General features: G+C 39.4%; 2 protein-coding genes across 2 annotated transcripts; both read left to right on the top strand.

Annotated features, from left to right (window-relative positions):
* Nucleotides 1–2864: 2864 nt before the first annotated feature.
* Nucleotides 2865–3804, top strand: LOC138297343 (trace amine-associated receptor 3-like). Its single transcript, XM_069236748.1, has one exon. It carries the CDS (start codon nt 2865–2867, stop codon nt 3651–3653), a length of 789 nt encoding a protein of 262 aa, XP_069092849.1. The 3' UTR covers nt 3654–3804.
* Nucleotides 3805–5753: 1949 nt separating this feature from the next.
* Nucleotides 5754–6874, top strand: LOC138297082 (trace amine-associated receptor 3-like). The gene has a single exon (XM_069236585.1). The coding sequence runs from the start codon at nt 5837–5839 to the stop codon at nt 6872–6874; it is 1038 nt and encodes a 345-aa protein (XP_069092686.1). The 5' UTR covers nt 5754–5836.
* Nucleotides 6875–10088: the final 3214 nt, after the last annotated feature.

The following is a 10088-nucleotide window of genomic DNA, read 5'->3' as shown; positions in this document are numbered from 1 at the left end:
GGTGAGTGGGTTACTGCTTTTGACACCAAGGTATTTTTGTTACTTCCAGTTCTTACGTTGCAAGCCTTCTAACATAGCAGATTGCTCTTTTAATCATCATCAAGGAGCTGCCTGCAAATTGTAAGCCCTGGGTTTACATTCTTATTTTTTTCTCAATCTGTTGTTATTCTGAAATTGCAAAGAAGGATTTCTATGGGAAGTAATAGCACCTTAATAGTACAGATAACTAAATTTGCTGCTGCTTTAGGTTTTATATCATAACTTTATATTTCTCCTGACCATACACTCCTAACATATGATGTTTACAAGTATGGATGATATGTGATTTCTACATTATTTGTTACAAGCCTTATTCTCTTTTGAAACATTTCCTGTACAAAGATAAACACGTGTATGATTTATTATGCCTCAGCGTGTGATATAAAGTGCTCTGACACCCTATACTGGGATGAATAATACTGTAAAAAAATTAACTAAAAAAAATAGTAGGTGCAATTTCCATCAACAATTGTGTAATTACTCATTCAGACAGATAAATGTTGCATTCTCACAGTGCAAGCACACAATTAAAAACCTGTCTTCAAATCATAGTTGGTGTTAAGTTCTTGTGAAGTGATAACATTGTTTGCGTCTTTGTTTTCTTCCACTGCTTTGGTGTCTAGGTGTTAGGTTCCAGATAGTTGACATGCAGCAGTATACTCAAACACAAGGAGGGCTGATAGCCTTCTAAATCAGGTCTTTGTTTTGGGTCCATCTGCAGATAACATGCGGGTGCTGCTGAAATGTGTCAGAAAAAGATGCTGATCATTGGACTGCAAGTTGTCAAAAGTGAAACTAAGAGAACATAATTCATATCTAGATGGATGGCATCATCTTTTGGAGAACTGTGTAATAGAATGAGCATTGCAAATGGTCAGAAATAACCTCTGCAGCAAGCAATAATTTCGAAGTATAAAGATATGCTAACTAGAATTAATAGCAGCAGTCTCATGTTAAGATTATGAGAGAGCAATTTTACTTTTCTGGAGTGAAGTTTGATTTGGAGGATGTTATGTATGGTATGAATGGAGTGAATGATTGGGGTATTTGGATGATTGAGTTTGTCTGTGCTAGGCACCTGGGAGGGTCAAGTGAGGAGCAAATAATGTGTATTGTATTATTTTAATTTACTGAAATTTTGTATTGCATATCATTATCATACCAATGTAAATGATGTAATAAAGTATGTATTTTTAATATATATTTTGTTGTAACATGGGCTCCATTCCTCTTGTGAAATCATGTCCTTTAGAGTTATATCTATTTCCAATTTAAATGTTCAGGAGTTGCAGCAGTTTTTGTGATTTGTTAGAAAATTATACCAAGACAAGTTCAGCGTGTTTTGATGGTCGACTAAATCCCAGATCACACCAGAAATAGCTGCCTGAACTGGGATCCGGAGCTTTACCCCTTCTTTCCAGCACTCCTCCCCAGAGACAGGTGGTGCTATGAATGGACTTAATGATAAATGGTAAGTTCCCACTTATATATTGATGATTTATAAGCATCCAAATGCCAAATATACAATGGTGTTCCTTGAGGAATTGGAAAAATGCTCACTCACTTATAACAATATTCAGAGTACTAGTGGGATAGTGGTCAATCCGTTTTATATCTGCTATAATAGCCGAACGGGGAAATTCAAACAGTCACGTCCGCAGCCATATTAGATGAGTGAAAATGAACTACAATTATGCCTTGAGAAAGCCCTGGTGAACGCACCTCATAGGGCGAAACACGTGTTGGCTGAGTACCTACTATGCTCTACGTTTCATCTACTTGTTGCACGATATGAAGCTATTCACAACTGCTTAATAAACTCTAAGTTTGATTATATGTCTCAGAGTATTTTTCCAATTCTTCAAGGAACACCGTTGTATATTTGGCATTTGGATGCTTATAAATCATCGATATATAAGTGAGAACTTACCAATTATCATTAAGTTCACTCTACAAATGGGGGATTAGGGCCCATTTCCCCCGGTTTAAGCTCCCACGTCTACCTAGTGAACTGGCAATTTTTACGGGAAGTAACAAACTGGTCCCTTACCTGGGTCTATGAATGGAGCCTGCAGATGCCTGATCCTTAAAGCAGACTTTGTTGAAACAGACTTAACTTGGCCTTTCAAGGTGTTGCTAATGCTGTATACCAATTGTTATGTTCAGCTTCTTTGTTGCTTTACCTTACTCAACAAAGCAGGCAGTTAAAATCTGGAGAAATACATTCTGCCTTCTCTTTGTTAGGCTTGACTCATGTCAGAATTCACATAGACAACAGGAATCCTGGGAGAGGACAAAGCCTTAGTACAGCTATCCTTGTACAGACAGCTATCTGAATGAGTAAAACACCTTACAATGCACTTGCCACACACCCTTTTACACCCAAGTGCATATTTTGTGACTACACAGATGCAGGTAGAGCTCAACAATTGTGCCCACACGGCACTTTTGCAGTTTTTTGGTTAATATGGAAACGCACAAAATGTTCTGTCTTCTGAATTGCACACATGGTGATTGATAGACGTATGTTGACGATTGTAACAAAATCAATACATAGAGCTTTCTTGAATGTAAAATGGATTCAATCATCATAACTATGCGTTCAATGTAGGGATAAAAAAGAACAAAGAATAAAGGATAGCCATACCATTTCTTCCTATTGTGGATATTTTCTTTAGATTATTTTGAAGTCTGTTTATTCTGGCGTAGGTGTGCTTGTAATGGGCAACATTCCATCTTAAAGGCAATTTCAGGACACGCTCCTTAAGGCAAATTACCAATGCCCGCTTGCCAGCCAGTTCAGGTCATTCAGTGTTCGGATCATAATGTACTCATTCCTTGTTGTGTCAATTACAATCACCATATTTGGAAATCTTGCCATGATCATCTCCATATACCACTTCAAGCAGCTTCACACCCCAACAAACATCCTTGTCCTCTCAATGGCCGCCACTGATTTCCTTCTTGGGTTCATCATTATGCCGTTCAGCATGATCCGAACGGTGGAGAAGTGCTGGCTGTTTGGTGACATGTTTTGCCGAATCCATTATAGCTTTGAACTAATGCTCAGCGTCATCTCCATTTTCCAACTGTGTTCAATTGCGGTTGACAGTTTTTATGCAGTGTGTGACCCCCTACGGTATTCTACAAAAATGACCATGACTGTGATAAAAGGATTGGTTGTGTTTTGTTGGTTAGTGCCAGGAGTGTTTGCACTTAGCGTAGTTATTACTGATTCCCATGTCTCTGGGATAGAGGGACATGAAACATTAGTTGCCTGTTTTAGTTTGTGCCCCATTACATTACACAAATTGTGGAGTATTGTGATGTTCATTGCATGCTTCTTTGCTCCAGGGTCGGTCATGGTTGGGATATATATAAAAATCTTTGTTGTGTCCAGAAGGCACGCACAACTTATAAAGAAAATGTCATCAATAAGGAAGGATGAAGCAAACCACAATCTCTCTAAAAAAACAGATGGGAAAGCAGCCAAAACTTTGGGTATAGTTAGAGGTGTATTCTTAGCATGCTGGTTGCCTATTTTTATTGTAATTTTAATTGACCCTGTTTTTTTTTTTTTTACCCCAGTAGATTTATTTGACGCCTTAAATTAGCTGGGGTACATTAACTCAACATGCAATCCGCTGATATATGTTTTATTTTACCCATGGTTTCGCAAAGCCCTTGGGTATATAGTTTCAGGGAAATATTTTGATTCACAATCTTGTACAGCTACCATGGTGACTGAAAATCATTAAAAGTCCTACTTCAGACCTGTCAACTCGTGAAAATGTTTCACCTTTTGATGAGGAGCTGAGGCTTTGGACGGGGCATGTCTTTGTGCTGAGCACAGCATGTGGTACTTACATTTCACTGCCTCCTCCATCCAGTACCAAAAAACAAACCTTCTGAGGCTGCTGCTGATATCCTTGGGAATGGATATGGGTTGCACAGAGCTTACAAACAATTAGCTAGAAACCTTCTGTCTGCAGTGGTTTCCAGTCATTTGTGTGCATACTGTGTAATATCCGCTCCTCACCAGGGGAAAGTGTGAAGGAAGCCGATATTGTATGGTACACAGTGGAACCATGTGAGCTGAAGGTTTGCTACTCGTTATCTATTGCAAAATCAATACATTGTATTGCATTTAATATGACCCTTTGCTGCTGATCTAGGATATCAAGATAGTCCAGAAATCAATCTATCTATCTATCTATCTATCTATCTATCTATCTATCTATCTATCTATCTATCTATCTCTGTCTGTCTTTCTGTCTGTCTCTCTATTTTGTTTTGTTGGTGTATCTGTTTCTCTGTTTAGTCATCCAACCATCTTCCTGATGCATTCATCTATATTTAGATATTCCTTTCTTCATTGCTATTTTTAAAACTATCTAATTTATGTTTGCATTTTTCTTTCTATATGTCAGGCTTCATCATTTCATATAAGCAGCAAAGAATGAGCGGTGATTTAACACTTGCCATTGCTGTCTACAGTGACCTGAATTTGACAAGTTTGATTTCAGGCAATGTAGACTTAATCTACCACTCTTGTAAGGTTGGTGAGTTAAGTACCATTAAAGTGCGTAATGATGTTTTATTGTATATGTTATAAAATACTAAGACACAAATTAAGCTGCTTTAATTGCATGTTACTCCTTATTGTTCAGAAATTCAGGCTGTTCACATTTGTTCTTTTCTTATGGAAGGCACAGATACAAATACACATGAAACTAACCTCTACCTTATAGTGGTAAACTTCTTAATATTCAGCAGTGCTGTCAGTTGCTGCTTAGACAGAAAGTGGAAACACGCTGACAGTCCTTATTTCTGGCTGCTTCAGAAACCATCTAGAATATTCTACCGATGAGATGGGCCGGCAAGACCACTTTATTATCTGCGTGCTGCTGCAGCCATTTCCTGAGAGGGTCCACCCCTAGGCAGTCAGGTGGAATTTCTCTGTTTATCAATAAAACAGTTTAGTCAGTGGTATAACATTAGCCCCAGCAGCCCCTGCAGTACGGAGAAGGGGGGTCCAGGGGATTTACCAGGCAGAGTACACTGTCCACGGGCTGCAGGACCCTGGCCTAAGAGCCCCTGTTTGTGTCGAAGGGGGGCCCCTACCGTGTATAGTCTATCTCAAATGCAATTCTGTAAGTAGCTGTGTGCTCACATACTTTAGAGCCATAATTACCAGCCATCAGGAAGATTACTGAATCATGTTTCAATAAAGAGCAGCGTGTAAAACTGAGACTTAGATAGATATTTTCCGGATATAGGCTACTGAGGAATTCATCAGCTATCGAGGGGACCTACCTTGAAGTCCCAGTCAGAAGTGCTTCATTTGATCAAAACTGTGGCCCAAACTGTGTGGTATTTGCTACTCAGTCCCTCTTGTCAAACACATGTTATTCTCTCCAAACAGTGAAAGAATAAAGGATAGCCATACCATTTCTTCCTATTGTGGGTATTTACTTTAGATTATTTTGAAGTCTGTTTATTCTGTCGTAGGTGTGCTTGTAAAGGACAAAATTCCATCTTAAAGGCAATTTCAGGACACGCTCCTTAAGGCAAATTACCAATGTCCGCTTGTCAGTTCTTAAGTTCAGCCAGAGTCATATTATTTCAATCATTGCACTGTCTCGTTAATTGTATTATTTAGTACTTATTACAAAGGAGTTATAACAGATGTTTCTTTTTACCCCATATCAGAATATCTGCTCTATGTGACACCAGCAGTACCAAGAAAGTAGAAGGAAGGCGTTAATTTCCACCGATCAGTTCACAAAGAAAGACTATGGACACTTCTAACCACACTGAGGCCTTACCCAACTGCTCTCAGTTTGGGAATGTTTCATTATCCTGTCCCAGCCACATCAGGTCATTCAGTGCTCGGATCATAATGTACTCATTCCTTGTTGTGTCAATTGCAATCACCATATTTGGAAATCTTGCCATGATCATCTCCATATCCCACTTCAAGCAGCTCCACTCCCCAACAAACATCCTTATCCTCTCAATGGCCGGCACTGATTTCCTTCTTGGGTTCATCATTATGCCATACAGCATGATCCGAACGGTGGAGAAGTGCTGGCTGTTTGGTGACATGTTTTGCCGAATCCATTATAGCTTTGACCTGATGCTCAGTGTCATCTCCATTTTCCACCTGTGTTCAATTGCGGTTGACAGGTTTTATGCAGTGTGTGACCCCCTACGGTATTCTACAAAAATGACCATGACTGTGATAAAAGGATTGGTTGTGTTCTGTTGGTTAGTGCCAGGAGTGTTTGCACTTGGCGTGGTTATCACTGATTCCCATGTCTCTGGGATAGAGGGATATGAAACATTAGTTGCCTGTTTTAGTTTGTGCCCCATTACATTCAACAAATTGTGGAGTATTGTGATGTTCATTGCATGCTTCTTTGCTCCAGGGTCGGTCATGGTTGGGATATATATAAAAATCTTTGTTGTGTCCAGAAGGCATGCACAAATTATAAAGAAAATGTCATCAATAAGGAAGGATGAAGCAAACCACAATCTCTCTAAAAAAACAGATAGGAAAGCAGCCAAAACTTTGGGTATAGTTATAGGTGTATTCTTAGCATGCTGGTTACCCGTTTTTATTGTAATTTTAATTGACCCTGTTTTGGGATTTTCTACCCCAGTAGATTTATTTGACGCCTTAAATTGGCTGGGGTACATTAACTCAACATGCAATCCGCTGATATATGGTTTCTTTTACCCATGGTTTCGCAAAGCCCTTGGGTATATAGTTTCAGGGAACATTTTTGATTCACAATCTTGTACAGCTACCATGGTGACTGAAAATCATTAAAAGTCCTACTTCAGACCTGTCTCCTCGTAAAAATGTTTCACCTTTTGATGAGGGGTGGGGCTTTGGGGAGGCATGACTTTGTGCTGAGCACAGCATGTGGTACTTAAATTTCACTGCCTCCTTCACCCAGTACCAAAAAACAAACCTTCTGAGGCTGCTGAACTCCTTGGGAATGGATATCGGTTGCACAGAGCTTTCAAACAATTAGCTAGAAACCTTCTGCCTGTAGTGGTTTCCAGTCATTTGTGTGCATACTGTGTAATATCCGCTCCTCACCGGGTGAAAGTGTGAAGGAAGCCGATATTGTATGGTACACAGTGGAACCATGTGAGCTGAAGGCTTGCTACTCGTTATCTATTGCAAAAGCAGTAAATAGTATTGCATTTAATATGACCTTTTGCTGATGATCTAGGATATCAAGATAGTCCAGAAATCAATCTATCTATCTATCTATCAATCGCTGTCTGTCTGTCTTTCCGTCTATCTGTCTATTTCGGTTTGTTGGTGTACCTGTTTCTTTGTTTATTCATCCAACCATCTTCCTGATGCATTCATCTATATTTAGATATTCCTTTCTTCATTGCTATTTTTAAAACTATCTAATTTATGTTTCCATTTTTCTTTCTATATGTCAGGCTTCATCATTTCATGTAAGCAGCAAAGAATGAGCGGGGGATTTAACACTTGCCATTGCTGTCTACAGTGACCTGAATTTGACAAGTTTGATTTCAGGCAATGTAGACTTAATCTACCACTCTTGTAAGGTTGGTGAGTTAAGTACCATTAAAGTGAGTAATGATGTTTTATTGTATATGTTATAAAATACTAAGACATAAATTAAGCTGCTTTAATTGCATGTTACTCCTCATTGTTCAGAAATTCAGGCTGTTCACATTTGTTCTTTTCTTATGGAAGGCACAGACACAAATACACATGAAACTAACCTCTACCTTATAGTGGTAAAATTCTTAATATTCAGCAGTGCTGTCAGGTGCTGCTTAGACAGAAAGTGGAAACATGCTGACAGTCTGTATTTCTGGCTGCTTCAGAAACCATCTAGAATATTCTACCGATGAGATGGGCCGGCAAGACCACTTTATTATCTGCGTGCTGCGGCAGCCATTACCTGAGAGGGTCCACCCCTAGGCAGTCAGGTGGAATTTCTCTGTTTATCAATAACACAGTTTAGTCAGTGGGATAACATTAGCCCCAGCAGCCCCTGCAGTACGGAGAAGGGGGGTCCAGGGGATTTACCAGGCAGAGTACACTGTCCACAGGCAGCAGTACCCTGGCCTAAGAGCCCCTGTTTGTGTCGAAGGGGGGCCCCTACCGTGTATAGTCTATCTCAAATGCAATTCTGTAAGTAGCTGTGTGCTCACATACTTTAGAGCCATAATTACCAGCCACAAGGAATATTACTGAATCATGTTTCAATAAAGAGCAGCGCGTAAAACTGAGACTTAGACAGATATTTTCCGGATATGGGCTACTGAGAAATTCACCAGCTACAGAGGGCACCTACGTTGAAGTTCCAGTCAGAAGTGCTTCATTTGATCAAAATTGTGGCCCAAACTGTGTGGTATTTGCTACTCAGTCCCTCTTGTCAAACACGTTATTCTCTCCAAACAGTGAAAGGAGTTTCTCTGCTATAGGTGAACCATTCAACCTGTTTATTTTATACAGTTTGCCCATTTTCGTTTTAAGATCTAGGTTGACAGGACAGGTGTATAATTAAAATATACATAGGGTGAACTTAGGGTGAGACTTCTTCAAACATTGCTTTTTTTCAGCCGTTGTCCACCACGTCATAGACAAACGCAGAGGGTAGTTCTCTATCACTGTTATGCTATTAGTAGTTTGGTGTATCGGTTCCACTCCTATATAGTATGTGCATGGCAATGCATGAGGGACTATTTTACCTCTAAAACTTGCACTCATACATCACGCTTTTTGTCACATTCCAATTCTTTATATAATACATGCACTGTATACAGAAATACATCATTTTTTAGGGCAGCAGACATTCTGTCAATGCTATTGTAATGAAAAAATGAGACCCTTACCCTAAGATGGCCTTCCATTTGATTTCTGTTTGTCACATAGGATGGTCATCTTGAGGTTACGGCATCCCAATGTGATAAGCAAAAGCAATTAAAAGGTGTGTTTGAAAGATGTACACATGCTAGTATGAGGGCACTAGATCAGCACCACCGATACAACAACTGTGGCCAACACTACATCATCAACTCTGCCACAAAACCACCAATACCATAATCACAACTAATACAAACACCACCTGCAATACCATTACAGATACAACCACCAACAATATTACTACCAACAATGTCTGTACCATCAGTAACCGGTGGCACAGTATTATTGGCATTGTTCATGGTATTGGTGGTATTGCCAATACCATACCATAACTACTACTGCAACTGGCATTAAAGCCCCCATCAGTAACACCACCCTCAATAACACTATCACCAATACCACCAACATTAATGCTAGCACCAATACCACTAATACCACACACCATCAATACGAGTACCACCAATACCACCAATACTGCCAATGCCATCAACATTTCCATCAAAAACAATGCCACCAAGACCAATACCACATCATCACCTTTACAAATATGACCAATACCACCAATACTATCACCACACCATCACCAATTCAACCAACATCACTAATACCACACCACTGCAATCAATGCCAATGCTAATTCCACCACCACATCAATACCACCACCACTAAGCCTGGCACTAATAACATGACCATCAGTACCACAAACCACTAATACCACTACCACTCATGTAACTTCATCAATACCACCACCACCCTAATACCAACACCACCACCAACACCTGCACAATACCACAGCTATTAAGAGCCCCAATACCACCATCAATATAACCCTCAATAGCACAAACCAAAATAGTACCACATCACAGACACCACTGCCACCACCACTATTCAGCATTGCCACAGGTCTAGCTTTAACGTGCTACTGCATACAAACATAATTAAAGTTTAAAGGAAGCTATATAAATGTTTACAATAAGAATATAATAATTCAAACCACATTTATCTACACAAACTCATAGAACAACAGATCAAATTGTTCTTCAAGTATCATTAAAAACCACTAAAAACACAACTAAATATTTACAAATATATGTTTGGTCTGGACTCAAGAATTGCTGTA

Source organism: Pleurodeles waltl, chromosome 5 (assembly GCF_031143425.1).
Source record: "Pleurodeles waltl isolate 20211129_DDA chromosome 5, aPleWal1.hap1.20221129, whole genome shotgun sequence".
Taxonomy (NCBI): domain Eukaryota; kingdom Metazoa; phylum Chordata; class Amphibia; order Caudata; family Salamandridae; genus Pleurodeles; species Pleurodeles waltl.
Note: the sequence above shows the minus strand (reverse complement) of the source record. Positions and strands in the feature narration are given on the sequence as shown.

Excerpts from the sequence above, each read along its gene's own strand:
- LOC138297343 (XM_069236748.1), top strand. The coding sequence starts at position 2,865 with ATGTACTCATTCCTTGTTGTGTCAATTACAATCACCATATTTGGAAAT.
- LOC138297082 (XM_069236585.1), top strand. The coding sequence starts at position 5,837 with ATGGACACTTCTAACCACACTGAGGCCTTACCCAACTGCTCTCAGTTT.